General features: G+C 35.6%; 2 protein-coding genes across 3 annotated transcripts in view; one reads left to right on the top strand and one right to left on the bottom strand.

The window, feature by feature from the left end:
• Positions 1 to 7,996, bottom strand: part of LOC127840180 (small G protein signaling modulator 1-like) — a 94,407-nt gene extending 86,411 nt beyond the window's left edge. The window contains exon 1 of the mRNA XM_052368679.1: positions 7,818 to 7,996. Coding sequence (XP_052224639.1) covers positions 7,818 to 7,907 — 90 coding nt within the window. The 5' untranslated portion in view covers positions 7,908 to 7,996. The remainder of the gene's footprint in view (positions 1 to 7,817) is intronic.
• Positions 7,997 to 8,650: 654 nt separating this feature from the next.
• LOC127840151 (vacuolar protein sorting-associated protein 33A-like) overlaps positions 8,651 to 19,859 on the top strand; it is a 33,578-nt gene continuing 22,369 nt past the window's right edge. For both annotated transcript variants that reach the window (XM_052368645.1, XM_052368636.1), the window contains exons 1-7: positions 8,651 to 8,788; positions 9,363 to 9,428; positions 9,888 to 10,021; positions 11,202 to 11,391; positions 12,239 to 12,355; positions 14,467 to 14,641; positions 17,750 to 17,934. In XM_052368645.1, the coding sequence (XP_052224605.1) occupies positions 8,675 to 8,788; positions 9,363 to 9,428; positions 9,888 to 10,021; positions 11,202 to 11,391; positions 12,239 to 12,355; positions 14,467 to 14,641; positions 17,750 to 17,934 (981 nt within the window). In that variant the 5' untranslated portion in view covers positions 8,651 to 8,674. The remainder of the gene's footprint in view (positions 8,789 to 9,362; positions 9,429 to 9,887; positions 10,022 to 11,201; positions 11,392 to 12,238; positions 12,356 to 14,466; positions 14,642 to 17,749; positions 17,935 to 19,859) is intronic.

Raw genomic sequence — 19,859 nt, 5'->3', positions numbered from 1 at the left:
AAGGATGAGAGAGTCCACTAGGCATAAATGGGTTACTTAAATTAATGTCCAGCATCCACCTGGTTACTGTCAATGTGAAGTCTAATAACAGCTATACCATACAATATGAGGGCATTCTGAGAAAAATGGCTTATTAGGGACTGCACATTCTGCATAGATTGAATTTTTGTTGAGGAAATACTTTTTTTTAAACACAACAATCCATTAAAACTGAAAGTGTTGTCCCCTGATTTAGCCTGTGCAGAGAATAATCTGGATCAACACATTAAGCACATGCATTATTAGCCAAGTTTTTAAGACCTGCCTCATATTATTAGTTGGCTAAGGAATGTACCGGTAAGAATGTTTTCTTTTTAAAGAATACAATAATAGAATTTGATAATCATTTACATCCATCGCAAATGTTGAACATTGGAACACATTTTTTTAAATCAAAATCTACCATATGCTATACAAAATATATTGCAAGTTCAAGGCAAGGGGCCAAACGTAAGCGGTTAGCTTTTGTCAGTTTTAAATATTAATATATGAGAACAAAAGCAACACACAGGACAAAACTGAAATCACAGTATTTACACATGTTACGCAAAACTTGATTGGCTGACTAACTTGGGATCTCGAGATAGCAAAAATTCTCTCCTCTTTTGTTGAATGCACTCTTCCTTTATTTACTGCACTGCTCTTTTTTTAATTGTACGCCGCTTTTATTTAGTTTTGCACTCCTCTTTATTCTATCTGAGTCGTGGCCACGACATAGCTAACTCGTGGCCACGAGATAGAAACAAGAGCACCGCATAACGGGTGCCACGCTCGACTGCGAAAGCTTGTCAGATTTTTTTTTTTTTAGAGGTCACAGTGACCTTGACCTTTGACCTAGTGACCCAAAATGGGTGTGGCGTGTAGAACTCATCAAGGTGCATCTACATATGAAGTTTCGAAGTTGTAGGTGGAAGCAATTTGATTTTAGAGGCAATGTTAAGGTTTTTGTTAAAGTTTTATATAAGAGGTCACAGTGACCTTGACCTTTGACCTAGTGACCCAAAAATGGGTGTGGCATGTAGAACTCATCAAGGTGCAACTACATATGAAGTTTCAAAGATGTAGGTGGAAGCACTTTGATTTTAGAGCCTATGTTAAAGTTTGATATTGAGGTCAAAGTGACCTTGACCTTTGACCTAGTGACCCAAAAATGGCTGTGGCGTGTAGAACTCATCAAGGAGCATCTACATATGAAGTTTCAAAGTTGTAGGTGGAAGCACTTTGATTTTAGAGCCAATGTTAAGGTTTTAGCACGACGCCTACGGCGGATGTTGGACGGCGGACGAGCTGGCTATGACAATATCTCGGGTTTTCTCCGAAAACAGCCCCGCTAAAAAGAGGAGAGCAATTTTAAAAAAAGAGAAGCACCGCTCTTTTTTTAATTGTACGCCGCTTTTATTTAGTTTTGCACTCCTCTTTTTTCTATCTCGTGGCCACGACATAGCTAACTCGTGGCCACAAGAAAGAAACTCGAGTGTTAACAAGATTTTACAATAGCCATATAAAGAAAAATGCCCCGCCCCTTGGAAGCCATTTTTTTCAAGCAAACATAATTATTTTTTGAAATCATCCAAGATATCATTGAGACCAATCTTCTGACCAAATTTCATGAAGATTGGCCAATAAATGTGGCTTCTAGAGTGTTAACAAGGTTTTACTATAGCCATATAAGGAAAAATGCCCCTCCCCTTGGCAGCCACGTTTTTCAAGCAAATGTAACCATTTTCGAACTCATCCAAGATATCATTGAAACCAATCTTCTGACCAAATTTCATGAAGATTGGACAATAAATGTAGCCTCTAGAGAGTGAACAAGGCAAATGTTCACGTCGCACAACGGACAACGCAAGACCGACAAAAGGCAATCACAAAAGCTCACCATGAGCACGTTGTGCTCAGGTGAGCTTAAAAGAGGAGAGCAATTTAAAAAAGAGAGAAGTGAATGTCACCTCTATGCCACCGTAAAAGTGTTACAGATGGTGGTTTTACTGTCAAGTTTTATAGGGTTAATAATCAGATTAATGGCCATGATTTTTAACAATATGACCTGCAGAGGTATAGCAGTTTCTAAAAAATATGGGGGCTGCCAGTATGATATCCATCACCAAGAATGAAGCAGCAGTCAAGGCAGAGCTTGCCAATGTTCTGTTCATTACATATAAAAAAACATATTAAGACTTATTAAGATACTCCTTGTAATTTATGTCATAAATTAAAAGTAATAAATTATTAATAATAATCATGTAAGACACCGAATGACATTACCCCATTTATGCCTAGCGTCTAGAAAAAAGGCCTTGGCAAACAGCGTAGACCCAGATGAGACGCCACATGATGTGGCGTCTCATCAGGGTCTGCCCTGTTTGCTTAAAGGAATTTCTGTAAGAAATATTCTGAATATAAAAATAAATATTCTAGACATCCCTAATTTTGGAAATAAATTGATCCAATTTAGTAGGATGGGAGAGTCCACCAGGCATAAATGGGTTAATGACATGGACTTTTTAAATATGGTCGAATTAACCGACATGTAGCTGACTTTATGATGCAAACCATTGGGGACAACTTTTTGAGGCAGTGAAACACATGTCAATAGACCCTTTCCACAATAAGGCAAGATTGATAAGAGGGCGAAATCACATGACTCACACAATTCCAGAACAAGGCTGAACCAGTATCCATAATACAATTTAGTATAATACCATTTTCACAATACTACCACTCGGGTATATTATTCTCATGCCTTTGCCAGATACATATGAAATGTCGTAGCCACACTGAAACACCATCTGCCTTGACTTAATTTTGCAGATCAAAAACATTACACAACAAAATCATGGAAGTAGCTAAAAAATTAAGGATACCTGTGATCAACACCTGAATTAAATATATTCGATTTAAATCAACAAGATAGCCGCTCTAATATACATCTACGGTTATTGAATGCGTCTATGCTGTAGAGGTTATATATACCTTTTTTGCATTGAACGGTCCCAGGTAAGATTACCGCAACAAGCAAAGTTTTTAAAACATAGTTATTTTTGCTATATATACGTGTAATAATAATTATTTTAGACCATGTTATATATTTTAGCGTTGGTAATAAATACATTAAATAGCATTTTTTTAATTCAACATCTGTGAACAATACCATTTATTTCACAAGTCAAAATTTTCCTGTCTTCTACATTATAGAAAACACAATTTTAAGTCAAAGTTTTAAACACTGTATTATGTGAATTGGGAATAAGACATCAATTTGGGAATAAATTGTGTTTTTTCCAAAAGTGCATAATATGCAGTTTTATATGTTGTATTTATCTTCTTTGTCAATTTATAATTAAAACAGATACTTGCATATATAATAATATCATTTAAATTGATTTTACTTAAAAACTGGATTTTTTATTAATTTAACCAAAAATCCTCATGAAATGAAACTGTGTCCATGCCGCGAATGGACACGGTTTTAAAATACACTTTAAATGATAAAAATACAATCAATGTTAATGAAAAAGTCATGGAAAATTGCTTATTAAGCTTAAATTATAGATAATATATTAGAAAAATAATTGTAGATCATGAAATGAATAGTTTTGTTAGAGAAAATCACCAAAATGATGTCCATTCCCAGTTTGATGTCTTATTCCCAATTCACATAATACAGTGTTTTAAGGTGAGTTATCACTTCCTCATCTGTGTAGGTACCATGTGAACATATTGTTTTTTACCATACCAGTTGATAATGAATTATCCAGCATTTTCACATATTTGAAGATAGATTTTGAGAACTGAACTATTCTACATGTACATGGAATGTATGTATATATGACCATCAATGCTTCAGTGAGCAAAATGAACTGAGGAAAATTACCTATTTTGGTCCACATTGCTTTTTCTCACAAATAATTTTGTACGTGTTATTGTGTGTAGCTGGGTTCCGTATCAGGAGAACTTATACTGCCTTGCTATATGACTACGAGCTAGCTTTTATAGCGACGCAGTAGCATGTTTGCCTGATTTGGAACCAGAAGGTCACGGGTTCAATACCTATTGTGGTTGGGGATATTTCTGGCTGGGTTACATTGGCCCCCAGCGTTAGAGACCACCATGTGCATAAGACATCCCTCAGATGTCGTGGCATGGGGAAATTCGTGAAAGAATTTCTCAATTGGAGGGGGTGAGTGAAGCAGGGTTCGTGATAAGGAGAACTTATACTGCCTTGCTATATGAGCTAGCTTTTTCAGCAATGCAGAAGAGTGTCTGCCTGATTTGGAACCAGGAGGTAGGTCCCCGGGGTTCAATCCCCATTGTGGTTGGGGATTTTTCAGGCTGGGTTACAATACTTGTAAGCTGTTTATAATAGTTGTCTATAAATCCAACATGTTTCATGTTTATGCAATATCTACAAGTCTTAAAGGCCTCATGGTTACGGCATATTTATTTTTGCAAACCTGGGTATCCTTGCAAACCTGGGTATCCTTGCAAACCTGGGTATCCTTGCAAACCTGGGTATCCTTGCAAGGGAAGCTGGAACTTACAATATGCATTGAAACTATAATATTTTTCTATTTTTTGATCCAAGGACTTAAATATATATACATACCAAATTGTTATGATCAATGTCTTTTTTTCTGCCTTTTTTGTTACTTTTCTGTTACTAATGTATGACTAGAGATTGGTATTTTGTCTGATTTTCTCAGGAGAGATAACATCATGTGTGTGCTTATATTTTCTTTATTCCATGTGTTACACCTCATTTCCTACCATAAATGCATATGTAATGCTTTTTTGTATTTATATGCAAAATAAGTTTTGTTTTATCAATAATATTGTTCTTATGAGTGACATTTGTTAATTAAATTTTGATTTTAATAAAGTTGAAAAAAGAGGATGAATGAGAGTCAGTGCTCCAGCTAGGATTTGAAAAGGGCAGGGGGGCTTTTTTGTCAAAAGGGCACTTTCGACGCGCAGTATTTTGTCAAAAGGGCACTTTCGACGCGCAGTATTTTGTGAAAAGGGCACGTACGAGCGCGCGGGTGTTTCTGGAATGCTTCCTATTGCATGTGAATTTATATGTTATAAATAATTGTATTATTCCCATTATTATTAAACCATTTAGTATAATGTCTACAATGAGGATTAAAGTAATTACATTGTAATAAGAGATTTATGAATAATCATATGTAAAAAAAAAATTATTTTTTTTTTTTTTTTTTTGGGGGGGGGGGGAGGGGGGGGGGGGCAGGGCGGAGGTTCGGGGGGGGGCAGGGCGGAGGTTCGGGAGGGCAGGGCGCGGCGCCCTTCGATTTAGGCCTAGCTGGAGCACTGGAGAGTTATTAGTTCAATTTGTAATTGTTTTGTAAATTGTTTGTAAACTTTAATGGCAGAATACCATGGCTGTAGGAAATTGGCAAAGAGACAACAGAAAATCCAAATGTTGTATTACACTACTAAAACCTAAAATAATAACTATTCAAGCATTTTCTCTTTCGCGGTCTCGAGCAGCTCAATCTGGGATCAAACTGATGATGTGAACTAAAAAAGTTGGGATACGCCATTATCAATGATTTGCTGTAATATTTGGATGTTTTACACATCAATGCAAAACATTTACAAATACCTATGTCAACACATATAGTGTCTCATAAAAATATAGAACCATATGTATTGGTATGTATAAACCTTAAACTTTCATAAAGACCTTTTAAATAATGTGTACACATGTTATCAAGTTTATTACTCAGGCCTTTTCTGCCCTATGCCACGGGGCCTATTCCTAATGCAAATCTGGTTGTTTTTTCCCAATTGAAAAAAAAATCCTGATTCCAAAAAAAAAACACCTTTAAATATATAAGTTAACCTGATCCAGTGTAGAATCTGTTGCCTTGAATTTGTTTTAAAAACTGTAAAATATGTTAAATTGATTATTTAAGACTTTCCTTTTTTTCCCCTCAAAAAAGGCCAGGCCCTTTCCCCAAAATCAGATAAAAAAACCTGCACTTATCACATATGTTCATAATATTTTGTAAAATTTTAATACTTTGTAATCAAAATAATCGTTATTTACCAGTTAATGGCTTCTTTGAAATATAAGAAACACTATTAACATGCAAGAAATTTTCCCAATTGAGCCAGTTTTGCGAATAATTTTTTTTTCCAAAATGTTTTTTTTCACGACACAAAATTCCCAAAATTCCTGTGTGTTGTTTTCCCACAATGGAGCGGAAAAGGCCTGTTACTTTCCTTTCTGTTTAAAATTTAATTGGGCTTCTAAGTCAGTAAGTGTTTATTTTAATTATTGAAAAAAGAGAAAATTAAAAAAATATATACCGTAAATATATTTCACGTTACCCTTGACATCTCACTGTGAATTAATCTGTGCTCATGCTTTTTGTTTGTCAGCATCACTTAGGGCAAGACAATTAATGAAATCTACTTATTTCCCTTTAACTGGGAATAAAGAACCGTTTCCCCAATAATAAAGCCTTTTTCCCTAGTTCTTTTGTAATGCTCTGAGCTTTTATGTGTACATACGTACAGCTCCCACTCCAGCGACCCGCAGTGCCAATAGCTGGGATTTGGATAATATTGCAACTACATTCTTCCCCAGTGCTTAAAGGGGCCTTTTCACGTTTTGGTAAATTGACAAAATTAAAAAAAGTTGTTTCAGATTCTATCTCTGTTTACTGCCAACTGCTCTTTCGAGCATTATTTGCAAATTTTCGTTTTAGTGATGATATTTGAGAAGAAACAGTAATACTGAACATTAACCATGCTCTAAAATAGCCATTATTAAATTACGCATCTTTTGACGATTTAAAAACCTGAAAATAATACAGCTTTGCAAAACGAAACAATTGAATAATTTGGAGAGTTCTGTAGCAGTGTTGTTGTCATTATAATTTGTGAAACTACAAGGATTGCTTATATTAAGTATAAAATACATCTCTCAATGTATAAGCACTTGATATTGACGCTTCTGGACGATCGGAACAGGACTGGTTGATGAAATTCCACTCCGAAAAATGCAACATTCTCAGCATAAATCAAAAAAGAAACCCCATATTCCTCTCATATAATTTACATGATCACATCCTTGAAAAAGTAAATTATGCCAAATATAAGGTCTCACACTCAAAAGTAACATTTCATGGGATAACCATATACTCAATCACTAAAAATGCAAACCAGGCACTAGGATTTCTTCGTCCCAACCTAAAGGTTAGCTCATCAAAAGTTAAAGATCATGCTTACAAAGCAATAGTTAGGCCTAAACTTGAATAGGCGCTGGCACAAAATTTTCTATAAATTTAGAAGGAGTGCTGTATCAGAAGAAGAAGAAGATCGCCGAGTGGTCTTAGTGGTGGACTTTTACTCCAGGACACCAGTGGTCAGTGGTTCGAGCCCTGTTGAGGGTTACTTTATTATCTTTTTTTAATGTTATTCTTGTTTTTTACTGGAACTTTTTAGATCAAATGTTTACGTTTACCAATATAAAGCATTTAATGACAAAACTTCAATACATGCCAAATTCTGTGAAAAGGCCCCTTTAAGTTTAACTAGGTTTTGAAGAAACTATATATGGCCAGATGTTTTTGGTCAACCACATGCACATCTCAAGTTACCACAGCCATAAATAGTGCCATGAATTCTTTATGTTGATGACAGATCGATATAAATTTACAGCTAGCGTGTTGGATACATCTGGCACTTGTGGCTTTATAATTTCCAATAAAACTACAATTAAAAATTAAGATATCACTAATACACTATACCTCTTTCTTCACAGCCCTCAAAAGCGACTGCCTCGCCTCCATTTGGTCCGAAAGGGACACAGATCGCCTGGAAAGAAGTGTCGCAGACATTTTACTCCTTATTTAAAATATCCAGATGCTAAACCGCATCCCGTCCTCTGCGCTCCATTATTTTCAATCATCGACTGCGATAGCGAACCAATAAAGGACCGGAGAACGGCTGCTTAAATAATGAGCAAAAAAGAAGTACTCAGAAAACACTAATCAAGTTTATCTAAGTACCAATGCTTTAATCATAATAATTGTTGGAGATTAAATTTTTATATTCTACTTAATATTGCACTTATTTCTGAAGGAAATCTACGTTAGAAAGCATACGATTCGCTTTCAAGAGGCGTTCAGGGAGTTTCTCAAATTCGATATTGCTTGTCACATTTACATGTTCTCAAAGTGTGGTATGCTCGGGCATCGAGAGCGAACATATATTAGCTATATTGGGGAAAAGTTTAGTGCTTCGCAAATTCTTGAATTTTAGTCATTAAAAATTGCGTGTTGACAAACCACACGTATATCTAATTGCCCTACAGTATACAAATGTTTGATTTCTTTAATATAAAATAATTTAATAATGTAAAACTATAATTAAATGTTTGACTTTATCCTGAAAGAATGTTTGACTCTATCCTGAAAAAAGATTATGCAACGAATTCATCATCATTTATCATTTGTTATAAATTTTTTGGTCGTTAGTTGTGTTTATTGTACCATTTGAATAATTGCTCATAATACAACGTGCAGACGACAGGTTTAATGTATTGGTACGCGCCTTTTTTTGACAGATCGTAAAGATTTGGAGACGTTCCCTAAGTTTAATAAAAATGGCCGCTTCCGGTGGAGAACATTTGCGAAGTGGAAAGATAAATTTGGGTTCTCTACGTGATTTTTATCGCAGAGAGTTGTTAGAAATCCTAGACAAATGCAATGGAACAAAAGTAATAATGAAATACGTGTATGATATTTATTTAAAGGGACACATCACATTTTCGAATAAGGAAGTCATGGTTAATATAGTGGCCAGTGGGAGGGGTTATTCTTGAGCATTTTGTTCAAAGAATATTTTTTTGGTAAACAGCATGATAATTACATGTTAAAGTCAATTGCATGTTACAATTTGATTTTTCACGTGCAGAAAGTAATTTTACATGACACATTTTACTATTTTTTAACAAGATAAGTATTTTGTCCTGGAGATGTGCCCGGACAACTGGTACTTTGTGTATTCGGACAGTTCGTTTGTTTCAACTCAAAGCGCTTAACAAAATAAGTGCCATAACATAGTGGTAAAAAATATATATAAAGTTTTCATTGTATTTGAAGATTCATATACATATAGTTTGTTTTTGGTTTTAATTTTAGATTTACTTCTCAGTTTTCTGGCTCTTTGAAAGTTTGAACATGACTTGAAAAGTCTACAGTGAATAGATTGAGTATTTACAAGTTTTATTTTGATTTCTTGTTACAAGTTACATCTTTGCACTCTAATCCTTCATGCTGTGTGTATTTTAGGCATTAGTTTGGGATGAGGCACTTACCAGACCTTTTGGCCTGATTGTGGAATATTCACTTCTAAAGGTATATTCTTTATTTTCATTAAAAAGACATGTGAATTGAATAATGTTGTTACATGTTGTCTAAGTATGCTACTAATCATATGAAAATAGCATAAGTAGTATTCAGTTTCTGTGCAGAGGTGTTATTGCATAAATGTTTTGTTTAACGATACAAAATAACTCTTCTTTGATGCAGCTGCTGGTCACCATACTTATCTAATGGTCAGCACTTTTCATTTTTTCCTCTTTCTGTGCATTAATTTTATAACATTTTTTATTTTCATATGAACATCATATATACTCTGCATTTAAGGTGCATCACCTATTTACTATCGGACAATGTGTTGCAGTTCACATTATTTATTTCACTTGACAGAACCTTTATGTGAAAACAGTAATAAACTGATGATTATCATTTCACAAGCCCCAGCAAGCCAGATATATATATTATTAGCTTCAATACCGAGACGTGTGTTTTCAGGAGCGAGATGTTGAGAAGGTGATGTCACTACCAAAAGAGAATGAGATTCTCAACCCAAGCTCAGTCCAGAACATCATCTACATCACACGACCTAGACTGGAGCTCATGGATCTCATAGCCAGCAGTCTCCTCAAGTAGGTTCCTCATTTGTATCACTGAACATAGCTTTCAGTAGGTCCTTTACTTGTATCGACTGATAATAGCTTTCAGTAGGTCCTTTACTTGTATCCACTGATAATAGCTTTCAGTAGGTCCCTGACTTGTTTCGCTGAACTTAGCTGTCAGTAGGTACCTGACTTGTATCACTGACCATAGCTTTCAGTAGGTCCCAAACTTGTATCACTGAACATAGCTTTCAGTAGGTCCCTTACCTGTTTCACTGAACTAAGCTATCAGTAGGTACCTGACTTGTATCCACTGACCATAGCTTTCAGTAGGTCCCTGCCTTGTATCCACTGAACATAGCTTTAGTAGGTCCCTAACTTGTATCCACTGAACATAGCTTTAGTAGGTCCCTAACTTGTATCACTGAACATAGCTTTCAGTAGGTCCCTTACCTGTTTCACTGAACATAGCTTTAGTAGGTCCCTTACTTTATTCACTGAACATAGCTTTATTAGGTCCCTAACTTGTATCCACTGAACATAGCTTTCAGTAGGTCCTTGACTTGTATCGCTGAACATAGCTAGTATCAGTAGGTGCCTGACTTGTTTCGGTGAACATAGCTTTCATTAGATACCTGACTTGTATCTACTGAACATAGCTTTAGTAGGTCCCTGACATGTATCACTGAACAAAGCTTTCAGTAGTTACCAGACTGTTACGCACTGAACTGTTGTGATCATGTTTTTTTCCAAAACCTTAAAAAAATTCACAAACACTTGATAGGAAAAAAAAAAATAATAATACTTAAAGATTGATACTTTTGATTAATAATTGATAAATTAGAATACAAACTCGATATCGTGATTGTTTCATTGGTTTGAAAAAGTGAGAGTTCAGAATATGAAACAAACATCAAATTTCTAAATAAATAAATAAAGAAAAACTGGGGACCTTAAAATACGCTTAGATATGACCATGACTTTGAATTAATGGTGTTTGAATGTATTATATTTCTCTTGAAGTAGATTTCTTGTTTGTGTGTTCAGTCCTCAGAATCTAATAATAGGTGCAATTTGATTAGCATTTCAGATGAGATTTGTTCTGCAAAATAAAAATAATTAAAGCAATCATGCTCAGATTGATTATTTTGTTCATTTAAGAACTAGACAATAACTGATTTTAAATTATGAGACACCTCCCGACTTTCAGGGAAGACCAGAGAGGTGGCTTCAGAAAGGAGTACCACATTATCTTTGTTCCCCGAAAGAGCTTGCTGTGTGAACGGCGGCTCAAGGAGGCAGGTGTGCATGGCTCCCTGACCAACATTGAGGAGTTCAGTCTCAACCTGATACCGTTTGACAATGACCTGCTCTCCATGGAGATGGAGGACTCATTCAAAGTAAGAATCCGTACTCCACATTGTTTTCATGATGATGTGTCATGTGTTACAAGCATATGACTTGCTTAAAGATCAAGGTCCAAATGGACACATAAAGTTTCATGTATTCCATATGTGATTATGGTGAAAGTACAACTAAACATTCAGGGATTAATTTATTAAAAAAATTCTGTACACAGCTTAAAAGCAGGGCTTTGAACCAGATTTTCAACAAACGGACAGTCGGTCAGTCAATAACTTAAGCTTGCCTTTATCAATCTTGATGAAATTATGGATTTTGCCAGCTTGCATGTAGGCCTAGCTCAAGATTATGTTTTGAGCCAAGCAAGACCAAGGTTAGTATAGTAAAAATAGAAGTAAGGTGTTTGTATAATAACTTGAGTTTTGATTGGGACATTGCGTAAAACTTGTGTGTAGGTTGCCTACATACATGGCTTAAAGGATTCAGAAAATATTTCAAATGCACAAAGTATCAAATCTTAACCCTTGTTTTGGGAAAACATGACTTAAGGCTCTGGAGAAAATGTGTTGTTTCAGATAAGCCTGTGCAGTCCACACAGGCTAATCAGGGACAACACTTTTTGCATAAACTGGATTTTTTTAGGAGAGACATCCTTCAAATGAAACATTCCATAAAAGCAGTGTCATCCCTGATTAGCCTGTTTTGACTGCACAGGCTAATCTGAATTTCCACTATATGCATGCATTAATCCTGGTGATGCTCAAATAGATTTACTCTGTAAAAAAGGAAGTTTCTATCCAGAAGCATGTATTTTATAGTGTAAATAACCATATTTTATATCATTGTAAGACTATTTATACTGTAGGTGTATGTTTTGTGTATCAGGAGTGTTACCTGGAGAATGACATGACGTCCATGTTCCATGCGGCCCAGTCTCTGGTAACCCTGCAGACCCTGTATGGCATCATACCTAACATCTATGGCAAGGGGGAGTGTGCTAAGGTGAGGAGTGTTGAATTTATGTGCGTTCTGAGAAAACTGGGCATAATGCATGTGCGTAAAGTGTCGTCCCAGATAAGACTGTGCAGACCACACAGGCTAATCAGGGACGACACTTTCCGCCTAAATATGATTTTTGCTAAAATGAGACTTCATTTAAATGAAAAATGTCATAAAAGTTGAAAGTGTCGTCCCTTATTAGCCTGTTTGGACTGCACAGGCTGATCTGGGATGACACTTTACATACATGCATTAAGCCCAGTTTTCTTAGAGCACGACTGAATTTATTTAAGCCTTGCGCTTGCAAAGTCGTGATCATAGAAAATATATATTATATATACTTTCGGCTGCGCCACTCGTGAAAATATTATTTACTAGGACCACTCGTGAATTAAAATCGATAATCCACCGAATCCAACAAATATCCTATGTTTAATAGATTTTTTACATGCATATCTTAAAACACTAACTAGTGTGTTGTTTAGCATTGAAAACATAGTTATTTGACTCGGCCATTTGTCAACATTGCATTAATAGTCAATGTCTGTATAATGCTCTATTTAAGTAAATGTTTAAAATCTCTGTATCACTTCTACAGGTGCTCAATTTAAACTTCACACACGTGTTCATGGTCTTTTTGTGAGGTCATTGACCTATTTCCATAACTTTGACCACCAATGTAGCTGATTTATGCCCTCTTTACTTACAAAATTAAAGTAACAGTTTGTGTGCAATATCTTCACATCTCTATATCTGATAAAGATATTGAAATAAATCTTTACATATTCATGTTAAGGGTGTTAATAATCAGAAATTATTTAAGACCTAAAACTATTATGATCCTTTCAGCAGGATAATGCCCCCTTACATAGTTTAACAACCAGGTTAAGGTTTTGCAGGCAAGACTATATCACTATATCTACAACAGATATTCAATTGAATAGAAATTTATGTCTTATTGGTAATTATATAATTATAGTCACTGACCGAGGGCAATTACTCTGATCTGCAATTTGTACTTTGTTTAATTTAGGTTTAGGTTTGTGTTTGCTAATCAATTGCAAGTCTTCTAGAAGAATCAGCGTTTGCGATCAGTTTGGTCAAGGTCATCGATGCTTAAAATATATAGTGAGTGTTCCTTCAGAAACTACAGGTAGGATGGAGATGTATTGATTATTTTTTATGTAGCTTAATTTCCGATCCAGTGTGGGTTTGTATTTATGGCCAGTCAGGTCACTGTTACCAAATTTAGGAGTGCTTCCAATAAATGACTTTACTTTGTTGTGAGGTATTTTTATGAATTTTGTTTGTGTGAGCATATCTACAGAATTCTCTTAGGATTGCTCAGAAGAGCCAGTCAGGTCAAGATTTAGGTCACAGTCACTAATTGGGTTGAAAGTTGTGTATAGGTAGCTTATATTTGGTTTGGATTGCATAGTTAAATAAAATTGATTAAAATGAAAGGAAATAAATTGGTAAACAAGGACAATTGTGTGGCATGTTCATTTTTTAGCTGTAATCTAAATTGTTAGTTTTCATTTGGGACACAACTCAGTAACTTTTCTGAGATTTACCTTCAAATATATCTCGACAGTCATTATATCCAGTTACTGACACAAAATGTACATAGCATAAAAAAAGTCAAGCTGCTTTCTTGGGACAGTTCGTGTTTGACATTTATTAAAAAGTCAAGAGATTTAGCTATAATACATGTGATCAAAATCAGTATGATTGTACTAACGGTCAAAGATGTGCCCTTTGCTGTAAGTTCCTACCTTATCCCATTGTGAGGTATGGATTTATTTCCTTAAAACATGGGAGCATTGTTTTGGGGGAAAACTGAGCTAAATGCTGTTGTTTAAAATGTCATCCCAGAATATACTGTGAATTTTGCACAGGCTAATCAGGTGTAAGACTTACGGCTTAAATATTATTTTTCATTTAAAAAGTTTATTTTTAGCGAAAATCCGGTTTAGGTGGAAAGACTTATCTGGGCTGACAATTTCTGCGCATGCAATAAGCCCCTTTTTCCCCAGAGTGAGGCACATATAAGTCTCAGCTGAGTTACATAGTGAGGCAGATTGCCATGTTTTCTATATCTGTCCCATTGCCAGCATGTGAAGGAGATGATGTTGCGTATACGTCGAGAGCTGGATGGTCTTGAGCCTCAGATCACCCCACAGATAGACAACCTGTTCATCATTGACCGCACCGTCGACCTTCTCACCCCCCTCCTCACCCAGCTTACATACGAGGGACTCATTGATGAGATATATGGCATCAGCAACAGTACGTCATGGGGCATTTATTAACATTGTATTGATAAATATTTTTGGACTCTGGGACACGGATGTTCATTGATAAACATGTGCTGAATCTTGGACATGATATTCATTGGTAAACACGTGCTGAATTTGGAACATGATGTTCATTGATAAACATGTGTGGAGTCGGTGGCATGATATTCGTTTACAAACATGTGTAGACTCCTTGGCATGATGTGGATTGATAAACATGTGTGGACTCTGTGGAATGATGTTGATTGATAAACATGTGTGGACTCTGTGGCATGATATTGATTAATAAACATGTGTGGACTCTGTGGCATGATGTTGATTGATAAACATGTGTGGACTCTGTGGCATGATGTTCATTGATAAACATGTGTGGACTCTGTGGCATGATGTTCATTGATAAACATGTGTGGACTCTGTGGCATGATGTTGATTGATAAACATGTGTGGACTCTGTGGCATAATGTTCATTGATAAACATGTAGACTCTGTGGCATGATGTTCATTGATTAACATGTAGACTCTGTGGCATGATGTGCATTGAGAAACATTTGTGGACTGTTGGTATGGGTCTGCTGTTCATTCATTAAAATTTGTGAGCTCTGGTGCTCAATGTTGTTTAACATTTGTAGACTCTGAGGCACAATGTCCATTGATAAACATTTGTGGACTCTGGGCCAGGATGTGCGTGGATAAACATTTGTTGACTCTGGGCCTGATGTTTAGTGATAAACATTTGTGGACTCTGGGGCACGATGTTAATTGATAAACATTTGTGGACTCTGGGGAACGATGTTCATTGGTAAACATTTGTGTATTCTATGGCACAATGTTTATTTATAAACATTTGTAGATTCTGGGGAATGATGTTAATTGGTAATCATTTGTGGACTCTAGGGCATTATGTTCATTGATAAAAATTTGTGAACTCTTGGGCATGATGTTTAGTGATGAACATTTGTGGACTCTGGGGCACGATGTTTAGTGATAAACATTTGTCGGCTCTCTGCACAATGTTCCTTGATAAACATTTGTGAAAATTGTGGAAACTGATGCACAATATACACTTATTTCATGGATGCGCGGTGAACAGTCAAAACTGTTTCCCAAGGTATCAGGGATGACTTTGGTACTGTTGATCGAGGCTGACAGGCCGAGGGCAACAGTTCCAAATGTCAGCCCTGATACCGAGGGACAACAGTTTTGACTGTTCACCAAGCATCCACGAAATAAGTGTTTTATTACCTGATAAAATTTCCAACATAGAAATAACAGCAAACTAAACTTTAATTTACACACAACAGAAATCGATAAAATAAATAATTTTGACTGTTTAACTGTAAAATGACGTCATTTTTTTCGACGAAATGACGTCATTATTCCAGCAGGCAACAGTTCAAACTGTTGACCGGTCAACAGTTAGATATTCACCAGTAACAGTTTAAAACATTGCAAATTTCTTTTTCTAAGAGCAAATAGCAAAAAATAATTAATTATCATTTATATTAGACATCAGGTAATAATGCTCATTGATTAACATTTGTAGACTCTGAGGCACAGTGTTTTGTGATGAACATTTGTGGACTCGGGGACACAATATTCATTGATAAACACTTTGGGGCAAGATGTTTATTGATTTTGGAATCTATGGCACAATGTTTATTTATAAACATTTGTGGACTCTGGGGTACTATGTAAATTGATAAATATTCCTAGACATTGATGAGATATATCACATAAGCAACAATAGGCATGATATTTATTAATATACGTTAAACATTTGAAAGGCACAATTGCTTATTTCTACATTTGTTTGTTTGATTTATTTATTGATTTCATAAGAAAAGGACCTCATTTAGTTTTGAATGTGTGCTACGATAATTTAGTGTACTTAAATCTGTTGAAAAACATCTGGACATATTTTTGAGAGTTCATTGCAATGGGTTAATTTAGTCAATTCAAAATGTTTATTTTGAATCTGATCTTTTTTTATGCCCCCGGTAGGGTGGCATATAGCAGTTGAACTGTCCGTCAGTCAGTATGTCTGTCTGTCCGTACGAAAAAAACTTTAACATTGGCCATAATTTTTTAAATATTGAAGATAGCAGCTTGATATTTGGCATGCATGTGTATCTCATGGAGCTGCACATTTTGAGTGGTAAAATTTCAAGGTGAACATCATCCTTCAAGGTCTAGTGTCGAAAAACAAAGTCAAGGGAAGTAATAAGCTTTAAATGGACATAGTTATCTGACCTGCCCAGGTATATATTTTGTTAAATAGATCAAAGCGGCCCAGTAGGCGGCATTGTGTTTCTGACAAACACATTGTGGTAAAAGGTCTAGGTCATCCTTTACTGTCTATGGTAAAAAATACAGATTTAAGGGAAGTAATAAGATTTAAAAAGGGAGAAAATTATTCAATATTGAGCATAGCCACTTTATATATTTGGCATGCATGTGTATCTCATGGAGCTGCACATTTTGAGTGGTGAATCTACAGTCACGGTAGTGGCTTTTAATTATTTGCTACTAAAAATAGAGATTTGTTACAGACAATTATTTTCAAGGGAAGTAATTTATATAATTATAAATCTCATATTATATATTTCCTTACCAAGAATTGAAGCTCTTTTCACAGTTACTGTACAGATTTATTATTTTGATTATTTATAATCCAAATGATTGATTTCTCAAAGTTTTTTTTTAAATGATATAATTATAATTTCTTTGATGTTCATTACATACCTGTGGACTTATGTCCATATATACATGATCGACTCTGGCCATGATCTCTTTTAAACCACAGGCCTTGGTTGTCAGTGATGTATGACATGGTCATAATTGACTGTGAGACCCTCCCCACCCCCACCCCCTGGTTGGATTGGACAAAATTCAAGGGAAGTAATAAACTTTAAAGGGCGATGATTTCTATACCTGCCAAATGATAGATATAAATTTTATTTCAATGCGGCGCAGTAGGGGGCATTGTGTTTCTGACAAACACATCTCTTGTTTCAATTATTAAATAATCATTTCATGCTGAGCCCTTGAAATATTGTTAACCAGATCTCTATCTCCAAGACTATCCTGTGTATTATTTCAGCATCAGTGCGTCTGCCCCCAGAGAAGTTTATCAACAAGAACGACCCGAGCACGTCTGACATGGAGTTCAAGAACGTGGTGCTTAACTCTGGAGACGAGCTGTTTGCAGAATTGCGGGACCGAAACTTTAGTGCCGTCCCATCAGTGGTCAGCAAGAAGGCAAAACTGATCACATCACAGTTTGATGTAGGTTCTTAAGTAGATTGAAAACAAATGGGACCCGCTCTAGGAAAACCAGGCTTAAAGCATTTGTTTCAATTTCATCCAAGATTAGCCTGTGCAGCCTGCGAAAGCAGAAAGTATTTTCCAGATTAGCCTGTGAGGACTACACAGACTAATCTGAGACGGTACTTTATGAACATGAATTAAGCCTGGTTTTCCCAGATTGCAGCTGAAATACAATATGTACTTTTATTGACTCATCATCCACCTTTCCTTCATTTTTTGGTATGGTAAGGATCGTTCCAATGAAACTTTTGTGAAAGGAATCCTGAATGACTGGCAATCTAGATTGTTACAATAACATTGAAGGAATGCTGAATATTACTGGTGTATATCACTGGCATTCTGAATTGGTATAAAGTCCTTTATATATAGTAAATCTTTCTGATGCGCCACTGCCCTCACCACTAAAATAGTCTGTTAGTCTGCTACAGTTGCATTAGGGATAGTACAAGTTTGAATATTGAACAAGTCACTTAAGTATCCACTTGTGAGGATGTTCATCTGCTGTGTGTCCTCATAAAAAGGTCCCGCAATTTGTCATCAAAATACTGAAGATTCTTGTATGGAACTTGGTATACGCCTATTATGAAGAGCAATGTCAGGATTATTTTCTACCCATTTTCACCAGCAATCAAAGGTCAGGTTGCTGTTACTTACAAAAGATAAAACTTTCAATTGTAACAATTTAAAAGAACATTATAGAGTTCTTAAAACTATATACACATGCAGCTTGAGGTTTTTTGTTTGTTCATCCTTTGATAGACTTTCTGTCTTACTGTTCGTCCTCAAAACTGAAATGAGTAGAACATAACATATGACTGGATTCTGAAATTAATTTTTCCTTAAGTATCAAAGATTCTTTGAAAAAATACACTGTGTATACTTATAAAGACGCAGAGGTAAATATAAGAGATCTTTTTTTTACCAGCAGTTAAAGGTCAGGTGTCTGTAACTAAAAATAGTACAAAACTAACATACAATGTAACAAAACTTATTAAAAATACAGCTGTAATATTGTAATACTCAACAGCTAAGATATTATCATGAGCCTTGGTACACAGTTTAGAATATCTATTCACATTTAGTCTGTCAGTCAATCATTTCCATGGTACACAGATTAGGGTTTCTATTCACATTTAGTCTGTCAGTCAATCATTTCCTTGGTACACAGTTTAGGGTATCTATTCACATTTAGTCTGTCAGTCAATCATTTGCTTGGTACACAGTTTAGGGTATCTATTCACATTTAGTCTGTCATTCAATCATTTCCTTGGTACACAGTTTAGGGTATCTATTCACATTTAGTCTGTCAGTCAATCATTTCCTTGGTACACAGTTTAGGGTATCTATTCACATGTAGTCTGTCAGTCAATCATTTCCTTGGTACACAGTTTAGGGTATCTATTCACATTTAGTCTGTCAGTCAATCATTTCCTTGGTACACAGTTTAGGGTATCTATTCACATTTAGTCAGTCAGTCAATCATTTCCTCGGTACACAGTTTAGGGTATCTATTCACATTTAGTTTGTCAGTCAATCATTTCCTTGGTACACAGTTTAGGGTATCTATTCACATTTAGTCTGTCAGTCAACCATTTCCTTGGTACACAGTTTAGGGTATCTATTCACATTTAGTCTGTCAGTCAATCATTTCCTTGGTACACAGTTTAGGGTATCTATTCACATTTAGTCTGTCAGTCAATCATTTCCTTGGTACATGGTTTAGGGTATCTATTCACATTTAGTCTGTCAGTCAATCATTTCCTTGGTACACAGTTTAGGGTATCTATTCACATTTAGTCTGTCAGTCAATCATTTCCTTGGTACACAGTTTAGGGTATCTATTCACATTTAGTCTGTCAGTCAATCATTTCCTTGGTACACAG

This window comes from Dreissena polymorpha, chromosome 1, assembly GCF_020536995.1.
Source record: "Dreissena polymorpha isolate Duluth1 chromosome 1, UMN_Dpol_1.0, whole genome shotgun sequence".
In the NCBI taxonomy this organism is placed as follows: Eukaryota; Metazoa; Mollusca; class Bivalvia; order Myida; family Dreissenidae; genus Dreissena; species Dreissena polymorpha.
Note: the sequence above shows the minus strand (reverse complement) of the source record. Positions and strands in the feature narration are given on the sequence as shown.